Source organism: Bombus bifarius, unplaced genomic scaffold, assembly GCF_011952205.1.
Source record: "Bombus bifarius isolate JDL3187 unplaced genomic scaffold, Bbif_JDL3187 scf7180000009200, whole genome shotgun sequence".
In the NCBI taxonomy this organism is placed as follows: domain Eukaryota; kingdom Metazoa; phylum Arthropoda; class Insecta; order Hymenoptera; family Apidae; genus Bombus; species Bombus bifarius.
The window spans coordinates 4,500,198-4,518,179 of NW_022884965.1; the positions used below are offsets into that span (position 1 = coordinate 4,500,198).

At 35.5% G+C, this 17,982-nt stretch overlaps 3 protein-coding genes across 6 annotated transcripts; 2 read left to right on the top strand and 1 right to left on the bottom strand.

Moving 5' to 3' along the window:
• Positions 1-144: 144 nt before the first annotated feature.
• On the bottom strand, positions 145-4,096 carry LOC117214171 (brahma-associated protein of 60 kDa). Of its 4 annotated transcripts, none has more exons than XM_033460028.1 (7): positions 3,985-4,096; positions 3,256-3,387; positions 3,008-3,183; positions 2,321-2,651; positions 2,038-2,235; positions 1,580-1,838; positions 145-1,283 (listed from the first exon to the last, which is right to left on the bottom strand). In XM_033460028.1, exons 2-7 carry the CDS (start codon positions 3,367-3,369, stop codon positions 877-879), a joined length of 1,485 nt encoding a protein of 494 aa, XP_033315919.1. In that variant the 5' UTR covers positions 3,370-3,387; positions 3,985-4,096; the 3' UTR covers positions 145-876. The 4 variants fall into 4 exon arrangements, with proteins under 4 accessions (XP_033315919.1, XP_033315915.1, XP_033315916.1 ...); XM_033460024.1 differs by having other exon boundaries at positions 2,321-2,666; XM_033460025.1 differs by having other exon boundaries at positions 2,321-2,666; positions 3,256-3,390; positions 3,985-4,083.
• A 1,840-nt stretch (positions 4,097-5,936) lies between these two features.
• Positions 5,937-6,957, top strand: LOC117214173. Its single transcript, XM_033460030.1, has 2 exons — positions 5,937-6,669; positions 6,733-6,957. The coding sequence occupies exons 1-2, from the start codon at positions 6,397-6,399 to the stop codon at positions 6,925-6,927; spliced, it is 468 nt and encodes a 155-aa protein (XP_033315921.1). The 5' UTR covers positions 5,937-6,396; the 3' UTR covers positions 6,928-6,957.
• A 51-nt stretch (positions 6,958-7,008) lies between these two features.
• LOC117214172 (muscle-specific protein 20) lies at positions 7,009-9,032 on the top strand. Its single transcript, XM_033460029.1, has 4 exons — positions 7,009-7,202; positions 7,857-8,068; positions 8,332-8,452; positions 8,702-9,032. Exons 1-4 carry the CDS (start codon positions 7,173-7,175, stop codon positions 8,891-8,893), a joined length of 555 nt encoding a protein of 184 aa, XP_033315920.1. The 5' UTR covers positions 7,009-7,172; the 3' UTR covers positions 8,894-9,032.
• Positions 9,033-17,982: the final 8,950 nt, after the last annotated feature.

A 17,982-nucleotide genomic window follows, 5' to 3' on the forward strand; every position in this document is an offset into this window, starting at 1 on the left:
GCGAAAGAATAGTTAATATCTTTTTAACCTTTCATTAAAAATTAAAAAAAATCAAGAAAAGAAATGAAATCTTAACTGCAGTAATTACATTATTGTACTGAAAATATTTATTCATCAATATGGAATTCAGTTTAAAATGGTTTCAGCGAGTTATATCAAAGGTTTATTCGTTATATTATACAGAAGTTTCTCGCATTTATAGTGTGTGGTAGCTGATTGCGATACACATCCTCATAGAAAAGACTTCTGAAAAACTAGCTTGAATAAAGATATACGAGATCGATATACGTATTCGTACTAAATAAATTTGTTATCCATGAGATTCCTCTATGATTACTATACATCATTTCTTATTCGTAAAAATATGTCACTCGTACTATAATGTCACAGCGACACTGCATTGTGAATGAAGCGTAAGACACGTTAATCGATCGATTTTGCAATTGGAAGAGAAAAATTTATATAAATACTTTACATACAGTATGCGAAGTAATTATGTTAAAAGGACAATCTATGGAGGATGGGAATAAATTCACATATCTGTTTTCAAATCCTTCAACATCTCATCGCTTAATTGGAATAAATTACTAACAAAGATTTTAAGCAATGATCATTATGAGATAAGATATATGTTAATCAATCTTTTACTTTGTCTGCTATAATTACTTTATTCATTGTTCTAAAATATTCAGCTTTTGATTAAGATAAAATTGAAATAATTAACTGAAGTGATATTATCAGTTTCATATTTTGTAATACGAATTTAATAAATAAGAAATTTTGTCTAAACAAATACTTTATTAATAACTTATTTAATAATTTCTTTTGTTCGATATAATTACTTCGTACACTGTAGCGAAGCCTCTTCGATTATACTTATGAATTTCTTATACCGAGCGCCTGTTCCAATTCTGCGCGTTTCTGTTGAACCTTCGTGTAGAAATATCTACACACTGCTTCCTGCGCCCACGGTTGATAATAGAATTCTGCTCTGCGTTCTTCTTCTGGGTTGCCAACAACGTCTATCATGGTCTTCAAATCCCTCGTTTGCGAGATAATCCATTTGTTGATGAACTGCTGAGGATCTTTAGCGAAACTCAAGAAGAACTCTCGGTTCGTTTTTAACTGGTTGATCGTTTCGACCGTTTCATGGATTTTATTGTCGAGGCTCTGGATTTCTTGTTGACTTGCAGTCGATAACAGGAAGTTGTTCATCTGTGTTTTTAATGTATCGTCAACTTCCACGTCTATGTCGTAACACGCAGTCTGTTTCGTTTCTGTACCTAATTTAGAACGTGATAGAACAAATGGTTATTTTTTGTTTTTGCAAATCTTGGAATATGGTGTGCACTTCTTAATTATTATTGGAGGATCCTTTTGCAAACTCATATTTTTGAGAATATAATTACAAAATACAGGCTCGGCAGAAAATTGTTTTGCCTACCAAGTATTATAGAAAGCACCATACTTTGGATATATTATACATTTTCTCACACTATGTGCATTCTGTGCAATTTCACACTTTCAAGTTTCCTATAGATGCATACAAATCCGCACTCTAATTATTATTGATAGGTACCTTCGACGCTAATAACGTGATTGATCACGATCGGGTCTGGAGGATGGAGCAGCGGATTTAAACGCTGTGGTATTTCCGCGAATTTCATCCTTGAGCAGGCAAATATTTGTTCGAGATATTTATCACAGTTTATGAATTCCCTCTCATGACTGTCTTGAAGCTTGTGTGTCTTTATGTACTGCCAAAGAGCAGAGATGATAACAGGTCGCGTTTGGGTATGTACACCTAGAAGTCGGGCTAATCTAGGATCTAGCTTAAACTGCAACCAAAAAATTTCTGTTAAATTCTAACTTAGCTTACATTTATTTTATTCATTAATAAGAATGTATAAGAACCAGAGGATGTCAAACTGGGAAAATTTAATTAACTTAAATTAAAGTAGTCAGAGCAATTAGAATGTTAAGCATTTTTAATTTTACAAATTTTAGTACATCCCTTTTATTTAAAAGAAATGTTACCTGTAAGGGTTGATAGTCGAGAAGCAAGAGAATAGTGCATCGAACATTTTTATCTCCAGGTCTTTTCACTTGGAAACCATCAGTTTCTTGTGTTGTCAATGTACGGTGCCATTCAACCAAGTGATTGTCAGGCCCATATAGATCTTTATCCAATTCTATAACTAGACTTTTAAAAAAAGAAGAGAATTTCCTTTTTACCTAAAAATCGTTGTAATATAAATGAATTATCCTTTGTTTTCAGATGATCTATTGTTTTCTTTTCTAAGAATAAACTGATTTTTACTTTATTAGGATCATTTTTCGTATCGTCTAACAGTCGTCCCTCGACTCTAAGTTCCCAGGATGCAACTGAACCTTCTTCACCCTCGCCAGCCTCTTTCGCCGGGTAGAACGTATTTGAAATAAATATTCGCAATTTTCTTTTCTGTTTCATTGGGCGTTTCAGTGCTTCTTGTATATCAAGTCGCTTTCTCATTATGGTCGCGTCTAATTTCCTCTCAAATGCAAGTAAGTCCATATAAGCCTGAGATTCAGGCACTAAATCGCGCACTTTTTGTGGCAATATCTTGTCTGCTAGCTTTTTCTTCTTCTTGGACGTGGAATGTGAAAAATCACTGTTCCAAAAATACCTATATGAGTTTGTGTAAAAATCATAGATTCAAAAATCAATAAACCAATTTTTAAGCTTATGAAATGCAGTGAAGTTCCTGGTGAATTCAGTGAATGGTTTCTTTTTAACATTTTGACGATGACAAATAAATTAATAATTTAATAATCAAGTAACCAAATTGATAAAAAATTAATTGACATATTGCTTTTTGAAATGTGCAAAATCATAGATACTAAAAGCTAGTTTATTCCAACAAAAACAATTAGTTAATACATTGTATAATGCAATGAGTTAATGAGCAAAGTAATACAAAATATGGATGCAAAATTAAATAAAAGCATGCAGTGTTAGTGTACTTACGGTTTCTGTTGTGACATAGGAATACGTTGATCTGCGCTCCTTTTTCCAACAGGTGGAGTCGGCATAGGCCCTTGACGCATGTTCGAATATGGTTGATTGGCTCTTATTATACTGGCTGGTCCGGGACCTGCATTAGCCATTTGTGGAGGAGGAGTAAATCCGGATCTCTGCTGCATCTATATAAAAATTAACTTAGAAGTTCCTTACTGTTCCAGTTAATTCAGTTATCTTAATTCTTACATACTTACAGGAAAATTTGGGCTAGAATACTGCCGTAAATTAGGAGGTACAGATGATGCAGCATACCTTTGTGGTGGAGGGCCATTATTTCCTGTATTTGGTACAGGAAACCTTTGTGCCATGTTTCTTTGGTGATAATCCTACTGATTGAAATCAACAAACGTTTCACTCATACAAATATTGTTGTACGGTTTACAATAAACAAAAGAATTTAAATGAAACTTTATCAAACTTTATTCTACAGCAAAGTCACACAAATTGCTATCAAAATATACAATATTTTATTACATAAGAAAGTTTATTTATGTCCCTTGTACATAAAATTACTTATTTTTATACACAGAAATAAAAAGACAATGCTTTTTCAATAAACACTCCGGCTTTTCTGTCAAACTAGTGCAACTAGAAAACAAAAACATAACCTGAAAAAGCGTACCTAATTACAACTCTACTTAAGTCGCAATTAATCGTGTTATTTTTCTAAGTATCGTAACATTGTTAACAAAATGGTAAATTTCATAAAACAATCGGTAAAAAGATAAAGAAGATGAATATCGAAAAGCTGAATTAGAACTTTTCCGTCAGAATTGAGTGCATTTTTGCATCACAACACAGTTGCACTTGGAACGTTTCAAACTGCAATGTTCTATGGCTTGATGTGAATCAAAGTATGAAAAGAGAAAAAAGAACGACGAACAAGTGAAACGAATTTGGCAAATAATTGAAAAACAACCTACGCCTTCAAAATTTCTTTCCGCTTTCCTCCAGGTTTAATAAGTTCTCGAAAAGCGGCAGATTATGGGGGAATAATTTTTCTGATTCATGAGAGGGCGCCACCATCTGTACAGTCTGCAGGGATTTTTTAAACTTAATTTTTAATTTGCTAAGGACCTGTTTTTGTATTATAACGTAACTTAGTTTAAAATATTGTAGAATTACGCTAAAAGCATTTTTTTAAATTTTTCATGACTTTGTTTATTTCCTCTAATTGTTTACTAAAGACTTTCTAATTTCCAATACAGAATTACAGAATAATGAAACTATAATATGAACTTTAAAGCATTTCAAGTATTATTAACAACTTACTTTACAAAATTCTGTCAAAAAAGTACTTAATTATTGCATTATTCATTGTTTTCATGTAAGCTAAAGTAGTTAGATGAGAATATATTTCTACGTGATAAAATATCGATTATTAGTTTTGTTCTTTTGTATGAATTTTTAGAATAAAATAATAGTAAATTTCTTTAAAATGTAATTTAATAAATTTCCTATATATAAAATTTCCAAATCCTTTAACTGTGTAATAACATTCTGAATTTCTTGTAACATTGAATAAGTCAATTAAAAGATAGTAATAATAGAATACCTTGAATACCACCTGCGCACGCGGATTCTCATGAAAACAATAATTAATCATGAGACGCGTGGGGATTTAATCCCGGATGATTCCGCGTTTAAATCGTAAAACGCGCTCAAATTAAAGTGGGATTAGGTGTCGACAATTATGGCACGGCCACTCAAGTTACAAAATGGTCGTTAGGAACGATAATGATTTTCGATTTGATCACGTGTTCGAAATAACCGAAATTATCAGATTTCGACGAAAATTTTGCTCGTTGACAACGAAGAGGGGAAATGGAAATACGCAAGATGCCGCGATTATATTTAAATCTGAGTCAGTAGCCAGCGATTTCGCCAGTGAAGAATCTTCCATATCGTTGGAATAAGAGTTACGTTGATTACGCAATTCTCCGTTATCGCGAATAAAAATCCCCATAGGAAACAGCTTTAGGAATATATTTAAGCTTAGACTAGAAATGGCAATGTCTCGTGATTTTTTTTTCTTGAAAACTACAGATACTGGCTACATTAAATTTTGTGCATTCATTCACACGTATTTCAAGATATATATATATTTCTTTTATTGAGATAATAATTTCAAATTTCAAATGATGATTTAAAAAATACATAAAATATAAAAACATTCTGTAATTATGTTAGTTTGAGATAAATGACGTAGTTTGTTTCTATTTACATACTTACACTATGTTTGTTATTTTTTTTTTAAAAAGAATGGATTTCTTTTTAGGTTTGAATTTTAAATAATTCTTTTATAAGAGCGCCATCTTAAATAAGAATTTTTAAATTGCCCGTCTTTTGGCGGGCTTTCATCCTCAATCTGTTGGCTCTTCACGTGAATTCAAAAAGTGGATCAACGTAATAATAACTCGACCCATATGACGGCTGGTTATTTAAAGAAAAAACCTCTGATACTCTTTGCGCAATCGAATTTCCTTTTTCCCGTTTTTTCTCGAATATTTGGAGCGTAGAATGCAGCGAAGGAGTGCGTTTGAGTAACAATATGGCGACTTATAGACGAAAGTCGAGGAACAGAATATGGAACGAAGTAAAGATCGTATTTTTCGTTAAAATGACAAGTTTATAAATCAGTTAATAGGAAATTTGAAATAATTGCGGCTTTTATTATCGAAATGAAAGATGATAAAGTCTTAAATCTTTTACTTTCCAGCGCAACATTAACGAAAATAAAGCTCGGCTTCAACTTTAATTTAATTCTATATTGAAATTTTCATTTGCGGTATGTAACAGTTTTTTAATTTAATTTGGAATTGAAATTCTGTATAGTATCTTTATTAGAAATTAATTTAAGTTTAGATTTATTTACAAAATTTGCATCTATTGGCAACTATAATCTACCTACTATGTTTCATATGTAGTTACTTATTTATTATAGTATCAAGTAGCTAAGTTTAATAAGAGTAGCTATTAAAATCGTGGAAAGGAAGCAACACAGTGAATAAGTAATACGACCAAGAAAGCGGAAGGAGAACTGTCTAGAATTAGTCAGCCTCTCAATCCATCACCACCCACCGCAGTCCACAGTGCGCTTCCACCGAAATGGAGCAAATAAAATACATCAGCAATAAGAGAAACATTATTACGATCTAGTGGAGAATTTTACAAGCAACAAAATTTCAGCACTTTCGACAAATTAGTTATATTATGTTTGGTTAATTATTATAACACTTTCTGATATCGTACAGTATGCATAATTTCAGAATTTATGACACACCAATCTTGAAAGTTAGACTACTAAAAAGCTACAATTTATTTCAGTTCACCCAATGCTCAATTTCAAAGTTATTTATAATTTATTCCAATTCAGAAGCAGGTACACAAGCATACAGTTCACCTATCTCCAAATTCCTAAAGCTCTTTCCCAAGTTGCTAAACCACCTTTAATCGCCTACGTGATACAAATGCCTGAATTTGCGTCGTGCAAATCTCGAAATCTACTCTACGGAAATTCCAAAATTCGCGACGAATCAGCAAATATGAAACCACGAAAAGGACTACAATTTATAGAAACTCCGATTCACGACCAAGTACACAAACGAGTAGGTAATCCCATCTGCACTTGCACAAGTTGCAAAACCATCCTAATCTTCTGCCTCTTGCAGCTTCCAGCGCGTGATCACTTGCTGCGACCTCACCTACTCCACTGTAATACAACGACTATATACAAGTTACTGGATCAAATTTACCTAACTCGAACGCATGATTTTTCCAATGCTGTCGCACGTGGAACAACTATCGCGTGTATCGTGGAGTCGCAGCTTGGCAGTGGCGATTTTGGAAATTCTACGTCCGAGTGAATAAGCCGCTAATATTAGATCGTCGAAAACTGCGGAAAGCACGTACTCCTACACTGGTAAACATAGATACATGGACACGTACGTGGCGTCGTCATTTTCGAAACACACGAGGTCTGCAGCCGAGGTGTTGGACAGTTTCCTCCAAAGCGTGGGCCGTGTTCCCGCCATCTCCGTCCACTATAAGAGGGATCGGCTCTAGGACCAAGCATTTCAGTCCTCTTCGACAAGCACCGCAAAGCACGAGGATGGCTCTCGAACGACAAGTGCGCGCCAAGGTATGAGCTCGAGGATTTTCGTGCATCGTACGTTCGTTTCGTGAAGAATCCGGAAACATTTTGCCTTGTGCGAGATCGTTGCAACTTTATTTCGCTCAGTCGCATCCTGCCAACTCTGCTGTGAATCCATCCATCGTGAATATTCCGCTCGTCCCTGCTACCCTTTCCAACAATCCTTGCGTGTCTTGTAAATCTTCCGACTCGTACGAGACAAATTCTTTAATTCGTGCGATGCAAATGTGTAAAATCGTTTCACGCAAGCCTATGAATTTGTCTCGTGCGAGCTTCTGCGTTTCAAAGGGTTGCGCTGAGCTTTGGAGCTTTGTGAATCTCGTAATCGATATCGGTGACCACAGATGGGAAGATTCATGGGTTTCGATGTTTAAAATTGCTCGTTCTTTGCATTTGACAAGTGTTCTCCAGAAAATTCTTTTTCCGCGAAATTTCGAAGGATTTCACGTGGATGGTTCGTCAGTGATCTGTATAAGTTTCGAGAAAGATATTCTCGCGGTATTTATCGGAACATTTCGGGAATTATACAGCCGATGTATTTTAGGGGAAATTCCCAGTTCGAAGATGATTTATTTTTTAACTCTGTACTTGTTTAACGATAGTTCGCGAAAACAGTGATTTCACCCGATTGTCTCGTTGCAGATCGCTGCAAAGCGTAACCCAGAGCAGGAAAAAGAGGCCCAAGAATGGATCGAGTCGATTTTGGGCAAGAAATTCCCACCAGGTGAAGCCTTCGAAGATGTCCTCAAGGATGGACAGGTGTTGTGCCATCTGATGAACAAGATCTCCCCTGGATCCGTCGCCAAGATCAATAGCAGCGGTGGTCAATTCAAAATGATGGAAAATATCAACTCGTAAGTCTATTTTGCAAATCACCTAAAAGTGAACCTAGAATAAGTTTGAATCTTTGAAGATGCAAGAACACATACGCAGGAAAATTGATAAAATATCCAAAGTATGATGCTGTTTGCGATATTTAATAGACAAAACATTTTGCCTCTGCTGTAAGTTCCTCTTTCTTTTGAATGATATTGACAAAAGTACTAATTTGTATAAATATCTGCAGTTTGAACTGTATCAATAAAACGAGATGAAACTATCAGCTTCTTACTATCAGGTTCCAGAAAGCTTTGAAAGAGTACGGCGTGAACGACGTTGACGTGTTCCAAACGGTCGACTTGTGGGAGAAGAAAGACATCGCACAGGTGGTGACGACCCTCTTTGCTCTTGGCCGTACGGTAAGTTTAATGAAAAAACCGGATCAGTGGTATTGAATAGGCGCGTAGCCTAATTATGCAATCGAATGAATTATTTAGTTTAATTCCATGCCACCTACAATCTCTAATTTCCAATCGTCCCAGTGTCTAACTTCTGTAACGAAATACAATATTTTAGCTTGACCTCGATAATCGGTTTCCACGTTACTTTCATCCTTTGATTATTCCACGAAAAGTTTCGCTAAATTGCAAATAAAATCTTCCCCACAGACGTACAAGCATCCAGAATGGAAAGGACCATACCTGGGACCTAAACCTGCTGAGGAATGCAAACGCGAGTTCACGGAGGAACAATTGCGCGCCGGTGAGACGATGATCGGTCTGCAGGCCGGTTCCAACAAAGGTGCCACCCAATCTGGCCAAAGTATCGGTGCCACCCGCAAGATCCTCTTAGGAAAGTGAATCAACGCGATATCAACAGGTTTAGATTAAAGAAAATTTATACTTTGTATGTACCATGTATATAAATATATATATTATGTATTTATTTTGTATTTTGTAATTAAATAATATATATAATATATATTTGTTATTTAACAAAGAACTGGTTGTATCTATCCTCGCCCTTATTAGGTCATTGCCGCGTGTCGTTTCGTCATTCGAAATTTTCCAAGGTTTCTAGAGTATTCTCGAGGCTGGTGTAAAAATACTACAAACGTGACGGTGGCCGTTGCGGATCGACGTTAACAGCGTTTTTAAAGCGGCTGCCAGTGTTTTATAGAAACATCAACGTCCAGATCCTCGTCTTTTTCGTCTCTGAATACCGCCAATTCCCGAATTATCGCGATTATTTTCGAAACTTCAACTTCACTGGGACCTCGTTCCTCCGAGTCTCTACGTTCGTCCTTGTCTTTGTCGTCACTGACTCGTTTCAATTTCATTTCGATCGATGATTCGATTCGATCGATGTTGCGTTGATCGCGCGAAATAAAAGATAAAAAAAGGGGGGAAAAAGGACGAAGGATAAAAATTTTCAGACAACGGGGACCTCGTTCCTCCGAGTGTCTACGTTCGTCCTTGTCTTTGTCGTCACTGACTCGTTTCAATTTCATTTCGATCGATGATTCGATTCGATCGATGTTGCGTTGATCGCGCGAAATAAAAGATAAAAAAAGGGGGGAAAAAAGGACGAAGGATAAAAATTTTCAGACAACGGGGACCTCGTTCCTGCGAGTGTCTACGTTCGTCCTTGTCTTTGTCGTCACTGACTCGTTTCAATTTCATTTCGATCGATGATTCGATTCGATCGATGTTGCGTTGATCGCGCGAAATAAAAGATAAAAAAAGGGGGGAAAAAAGGACGAAGGATAAAAATTTTCAGACAACGGGGACCTCGTTCCTGCGAGTGTCTACGTTCGTCCTTGTTTTTGTCGTCACTGGCGAGTTTCAATTTCATTTCGATCGATGATTCGATTCGATCGATGTTGCGTCGATCGCGCGAAATAAAAGATAAAAAAAGGGGAAAAAGTAGGACGAAGGATAGAAATTTTCAGACGACAGAAATCACAGAGACCTCGTGCTCCAGCATTTCCAGATTCGTTTCTGTTGTCACTGGTGCGTTTAATCGATGATTAAATTCGATCAACGTTAAGTTGAATGAGAAACAACGTCGGAAAAAAGAAACAAAGGGAAGATAGAAGGAATTTTGAAGAATAGTGGAGAAACGAGAGAATTCTGGCAAATCGCGTGACCACATTCTCACAGTATAATTAGAACGCTGGAAATAAAAATACACCGATGCTCGAAGGTTACGATGATTTACAGAAAGTCTAGACTCTTGTGTTCCTAATAGAAAGAGAAGCAAATAAACGAACGACTGCATTCTATTGGGGTTAAGTCAGAACATTCATATAGGAGTTTGTTAATGGGCAGAAACAATGAGATTTATTAAAAACGTCGTATTATCTGTTGAAGTGTAGATGCATCTTGTAGTTGGCGAATTTGTAAGAAATTTCTCTGTTGTCATTTCGATTCTGAATGGCTGGCGCGTGTGTACACCGAATGTTTGACCAGAAACAATGTTTAACAGTGTTTGAACTGGTTTCATACATCCGTTGTTCTGGCAAATGCAGCCACAATCCTTGTTTTACAGATGCAATTAGACTCAGGCTATCGTATTCGATAAAAACTTTGCTTCTACTCGATAGAAGCTAAACTCGTTACGAGCAACTGAATTTTTGAAGAATTTATGTAGTTTGTATTAGGTTGGCAACTAAGTGATTGCGGATTTTGTCATTACCACCTAATGAGAAGATCCGCAATCACTTAGTTGCCAACACATGATATTGGAAATTAGACATTTCGAGGTTAGGGGATAACTGAAAGCTTCAGATATCGATTTCGAGTATCGAGAAATTCTCCTATTCGGAAGATTTCGAAATATTCGAAATGTCTTTAATTTAAAAATCGCGAAAGTTTCCGAGTAGAAATTTAAAAGTTCGAGATCTCGTAAAAATGTCTAGTTTGAAATTTGCAAATACAATTTTCGACCCTAAATACCTAGAAACTTTCGTTTCGAAACTGAAAGGTTGGAAGAATCGGTGGATCGCAGATCTAAAATTTACGACGATATTCGTTCGGGCAAATCTTCGCTACCAAGACAAACTATTTCCAACTTAATCCCAAAACACCCACGTATTACGAGAATAATAATAATAATAATGAAAAAGATTTTCTGACGATAAACAACAGGTGGAAGTAAATTGAAATCACAGCGAGACGTGTTGGCTTTCGACTTCGAGACGACACGAAAATAGTGATATTGTAATTAGCATTGTGTATAGCGGTTGTAGACACATCTGCCGCGAGATTCGAGAGTTTGCCACGGCCTTCGACGTAACAGGCCGGTCTAAAATTATTTTCGTTTATTCCAGATGCGCGAATCTACGCCGCACAATTCTGGAAATGCGGCGAAGGAACGTCTTCCATCATCGTTTCTAATATCCTTTGACAGTCTCGACCATTTTGCGTTCAGCGACAGCTTTAACGATTCAATCACGAATAATTAAACGTATCGGTTATGAAATGAGCACTCGAGATTGGCGACATCTATGTATCCGCTGCACCAGACTCCGTGGGTATAGCGGTGTTATTTACAGAAGGAAAAATTATTGTACACTGCCAACTATAAACGTTTGAAAATCTGTTGCATAATTCGTTTCTCAGGTAAAAATCGTGGTGTGTTTTTAATTTTCTAAACGATAGACGAAGAATGATTTGGTGTCTTCCGTAGTTCTACGTATTAATTTTACAGGACTTCTCGAGCGATAGAAATTAATTAGAACTTAATTTTTAGCTTAGGATGCGAAATTTGAAATTTGAAAAAGCCCGCGCGCGCTATTCCACTTGTATTATAAAAATGTATAGAGCATTCCTCGCAAGCGGAACTTAATTATTCTTCACTATGGTTTAGGTTAGGATTACGAATTTTAGTGTAGACGGATTGTAGAAAATTTGACGCAGCAGATATTTCGTTTGAAAGAATTTTTTAGATTCGGCGTCGTATAGAATTCTATAGAGGATTCCTTGCAAAGAGAATTTAATTCTCTTTGGCTGTAGCTTAGGTTAGGTTTTGAAATCTCGTTGTAGGAAATTCCAGGAATTTTAAAACCACCATTTCGGCGCTCTTAAAAATTGTATAGAGCATTCTTCTTGGAAGGAGAATTTCATTTCTTTTGGTCAGTTTTTGGTTGGAATTATAAAGTTTCAGAATAAAGGATTCCAGAAGATTCAAAATTAAAAGCTCTTGATTTAAAATTCAGAATCTAATTTTAGATCGATTGAAGGGGGATGACTGTTGGAATTGAATTGGAATTTTGGAGGCGGGAAAATGTAATATTCTGGTGAATTATGCAGACAAATTGACGTGGATAAGTATAATAAATCTTGTGGATAAAGATAGGAATCGTATCATGGTTAGGTGCGAATGTAATCACATGTATTTATAACAGACACCTTTAAAGGACTTTCATTTGGTCCATTTGTTGCATTTCTAAATTTAAATTGTAAAATCATAAAGAGGAAATAAAAGAAAAAAAAATAAAAATGATGTACAACATTTTAAATAAGATATAAAACAAGTTGACGTGGTCTTATTTTATCTTAGCATGCCCCTCTACTTGTTTATCATATTATTATTGTTACTATTGCTACAGTTATATACAAGAAGCGTATTTTTCCACAAGTAAACAACTTTATTTGCTATAATCTTGATTGTCGTCACAGATTCTAGCATCATAGAAAATTTGGAAACTGTTTTCTCCTGTAAATTAATTTTTTCATTAAAAATTAATTTTGTGTAAAAATCTAATCTTTATAATTACATACAAAAAGAAAAAGACGACGAATATTGCTTTTTGTGCAAAACATCAGGCGAATATCAATAGTATAAAATTAAATTAGTAATTTAATTGGAGTGTATATTTAATTGCAATGGTAATATTATTTTTACCATCGTATGGTCTATGAAAGTGTTTACATTCGTTTCAAGAAGATGGCACTACGTAGCGGATAGCGGAGTTGCAAAAATATCGTAGTTCAGGCGTAATTGCAAGTAGATGACTCTACATCAACTATATGTGTATTTCATATTCTGATATTGAAATTACAACAATAAAAAGCATTCCCAGATAAAAAGTACAAAGACGAATGACTTGAAACGACGTGTTTGCAAAAATTGTATCTTTTAATTGTTCTGTATTTAAAAATTTTTATTTTTTGATTAACAAGATACTGAAATTAATAATTGCTGAAATGTTTTTCCAAATAAACTGTACAACAAAGAATTAACCATTGAACAACACATTTTAAAAAATTTTACCTGTTCAATTAAAAAAAGCGCTACTGGCGGCAGTACAGTAGTATTTATTGCACCATCCGTACATTTCAATGTTTTTGAGTGTAACACATAGACATAGATGCTAGTAATTTTCAATTATTAATTTTATTAATTGATAATCCAGATTTGAAAAAGAAATCTAAATTAAATTAACCTGGCATTCTGATTCAGTTGGCCTCCATATTGAAAGAAAAGAAACGGAAGGGACCTACAAATGGCGCGATTTTACTTTCAAATATCAAGACACCGTCTTAAATCTTTCATCTTTGAAACTCATCTCATTTCCTGGAACGATATACAAACACGAGAACGTTTCAAGCGTTCCTGAACGTTTCAAGTGGTATGCACGAAGTTGACAGGAGAGGGTAAACAGGTTTGATTGAAAAATGGCCAACTAACCTCGAAATGAGACTGTCGCGACTTGTAACTTTTTCTTGGTGGTGAACGTGAAATAAAATGAAACGAAGTTGAGCAGGGTAGGAAACTTGGACTCAGGAATAGACATGATCGAGGTAGTCGTTCTCATTTCTTACATACTTGGCGTGAGAAGCAACTGTGCCTTTTGATATGGCGCCAGCCATAGTCGTAGCATCCGGCACCAGGATTTAATTTAAAACCCTTTCCTACCGGTATTCTTCAAGATGCAGAGAGTTAATTTGAGTGATTTCGTATTAAATTTCTACAACTCGTCTCTTACTAAATTTCCCAATTTACAAATCTTGGCACCGATTGGTTACGCGATGCGCGATTTAAATATTGTAGTGATCTAAGGAGATTGTAAACAATGTACCAACAATATATTTAGCTACTACGTTTAAATAAAATGATGCGAGGGTGAGACAATTTTGGATACTGTCGAAAAAAATTGGGGGAAATTTTAATTAGTTGGATGTCGGTTCGTTTAATTCTACCAGGGGAGGAAAATTTCTCCTCGATCGCAACAGAGTTATTGCGAAAAATCTAGATCGTCAAACTTGAAAATTTGAACTTTTGGATTCGTGGTTTTGGAAATTCGAAATTTCCTGGACCTTAATTTGAAAATTTGAAAGTTTGATAATTTGAAATTTGGATTAAAATTTGAGAACTGGAATTTTTCGATTTAGAGTTTGAAAATTTGAGTAAAATATTTATGTTTAAAAATAACAAATTATTGCTTATCGAGATGTTTAACTCTCGCGTTATTAATTCAAAGTTACTTTAAAATAATGGTTGCTGTAGTCGAGGTTTTTGACGTGCAAGATAGTAGTTAACGAGGATCACCTCGCTCGTTTTTCATGCCAACTATGGTACATTATTCCTGAATTCATGTTACACCGCGTATGCAATTCCTGGCATTTGCAGGACGTTCAGAAACTGCATATGACATTCGAATCTCTCGGATGACATATTCATATTTCAACAGGCGAAATGGCGGGCCAACTTCTCGGTTTCTTTGTTTCTCGAAATTTCTTTGAATCGAAACTACGTTCTAGTTTCGACAAATCATTATATAAACTTGCTGAATATTAGTAAACAAATGGCTACAGTACTCTTCAAAATTGAAAAATCGCAAAAGTCCATGGTTAAAAATGCATCTTCCAAGGAGCCAAATATTCTTTATTCTAATATCATAGAGACTGTTTGTGTAACAGAAACCTAACCTCAATCTAATCTGTCACTGTTATTAATTAAGATTTGCTCCAGAAACGTTACAATAGTCTTAAAAGTCCTGAAACTCTAACTGCAAATATTAAAAAATCATTTCCAAGGAACAACCCTATATTTCCAGCAAAGTTAAGTCCACGCAACCGAGGTCGCGGTGTTATTTCGTCACGCGACCGCGGCTTGCGTAACGCGTTCGCGAGAGTGTCCAGAGCGATTCGCGTGCGACCGAGTCATTATGTCACTCTAATGTAACAAGTGAGCGGACTTGGAATTGGCAGCCAGAGGGGGGAATTATTAAATCGGCTATGCAGAGGAGTCGAGGTGGTATATTTCAGCTTAGGTTACCTTGAAAAATATTTGTCAGCGTGAGCCCGTGCGTTCGCGCGCTCGTTGTTACGGCTACATGAAAAACTGGGCCGGCTGCCTAACTTCTAGTCTGCCTTTCTATTATCGGATCCCTATCAGATATCATCATTATTGAGGAAACTTTATTGGCCACCGAAATATCCGCGGCCGCGAAATAAATTGTCGCACGTGCGACAAGGGCCGACTAATCTGTTTTGTCACGTTTAACGAATGCGTTAATGAGCGATTAACGAGCGGTGAGTCGGTTGAGGAATCGACCCTAGACGTTAAGAGATTAACACAGAGATTTGTGTTGTGTCTTTGATTAGGATAGATTACTGAACATGAATGGAGGTTAGGAATAAAAGTATGTTAAGATAGATTTTAAACGCTGCTTTGTAAAAATTCTCAACATACTTTTATTTACTATTTACTATTGTTTACCTTTTTTTATTATTATTTTTTTTGCGTTGAGTCAGGAATTATGACGAGGTTAGGTTAGGTTCGGATTACAAAAGTTTCGCATAAAGTCTCATTGAAGATGTCATATCGAGTCTGGGTTGGGAGAAAAAATAGGTTAAGTTAGATTTTAAATGCTGCTTTCTGGAGAATTTCATTAAATAGGAATCATGCTGTGGTTAAGTTAGGTTAGGATTAAAAAGGTTCGGGAAGAATTCTTATCGGAAATATCACACTGCAGTAGATTTGGGCTAACGAAAAGGGTGAGGGAATATCTTTCTTTATGTCCTAACGATCAATAATTAATATTTCCAAAATAGAGTATCATTTAATAGAACATGGCTACATCAATTCGAATTAACGATTCATATGTGAAACCGAGCGATTAATTCGGCGAACGTTACATCGCAAAAGCTGATGAACAATGGCAGGTAATTAAGCTAGATGTTCGACGTGTGGCGGCCGCAACAAAGTGTGCGAAATTGCATCAAAATTAGGATGCTGACTGTGTCATTGGAAAATGGAATTGAAGATTATCCAAGTAATATTGGCAGAGTAGTTTCTAGTGAATAATGAATCTCTATATTTAACTACGTACGAGTAAGCGCGTAAACATAAGGAATAGAGCTTTCTTTGATGACAATTATCTCGACAAATAATGCGTCATTTTTTTCCTTTCAAGGAAGTACCGAGACGTATAAAATGATCGATATTATGGAAATTACAGTAACAGTTCAGTGGCACATTGCAGCCAAATTTCTTACATAAATTCTCCAGCGCGATAAATTCGATCAGCCAAAATTCGATGGCGAATGGGTCGCATATTTCACTGTGATTGATAGGCAACGGGCTACCGGAAACTGCGTCGTAAATCTTCCAATAATTAACTCCCGTGAGCTGTACCAGATTTCTTGTCGCCCTGCAAAGTGTTTCCACGATTCGATCCTTTTTTTTTTTTTTATATCGTAACTATTACATCGAATTTCTGGATTCCTAGATTTTTGACGAATTAAATAATAATAATTTTGATTTCGTTAATTGACACTGAGACAATTTTTTAAAGGTATTCTGACAAGATTTGAGATTTCCATTTTTTGGAATATGCTGGATTAAAGTATTTTGATATGACATTGTTGCAGCGAACAAACAGGAAGAAAGCGAAATCTTAAGGATTTAAGAAAATTGTTTACGTGGAATGCACGAGAATACTGTGGCCAACTATCTTGTTCTAGCCAAGATAGAGTTCGTGAATCACCAGTTTGCGAAATGTATAATTCGTCACTAATCATTGTGTCTCGATTCTACTTTTAACAACCGCGAAGTAACACTTCGCCTTCGCAGACTCTTGGGTGTTTGAAACTGTGCATCTACTTTAAACTTATCTCGAGTTACTATTATTATAGTTATTCGAACCTAATCTATATCCACCTCTGTTCAAACTTACGCAAATCTACCTTAAATCTAATTCAAACTTTGCCAAATTTTGGGTATATGTGCACCAAAATTTATACAAATTCGAAAGAATTCAAACCTAGTTCAAACTCGATCAAACCACATTCAAACGTGACCATGGTGGAAGTTTTCATTTTAAATGAAATGCAAACTTAGCGAAACCTAATCCAAATTTTATTCAAACCTGATCAAACCAAATTCAAACGTAGTCACAGTAACTACCTGTTTTAAACGTGTAACCTAAATCTGCAACGTTGCAAGAATCGAAATAATATTTGCATTCATTTAAAATGGGAGTAATCGTTAAATACATTTAATTATTAATCCGCTGTTAGAGTAGCATATCTTATAATGAAAATTCCTTGTGATCAATCTCTTTCAATGAGAGCCATTGTGTTTGTGCCAAACTGCAACATTTTGTAAGTAGGTCGTTCACTTAAGTAAAGCCATGACATTAATCAGGGTATTACGCTTGTAAAACTGTAAACCACGAGACAAACTTCTTACAAATTTCTGTCAAATAAAAAAAAATCCTATTAAAATTGCCAAATTAAAAAAGAAAGAAAAATGATCATAATTCTGTCCCGAACTAAACATTGACAAATGAACAATAGGTATCGTGATTCAAACTCCAACAAAACATTGCATTAGTGGTACGTCACATGACATTTTTAGTATCCCAAAAAAAGAAAGAAAAGAAAAAATGAATAGAAACAAAGAAATACAGACACAGAAATAAAAATGTTCAGCGTGA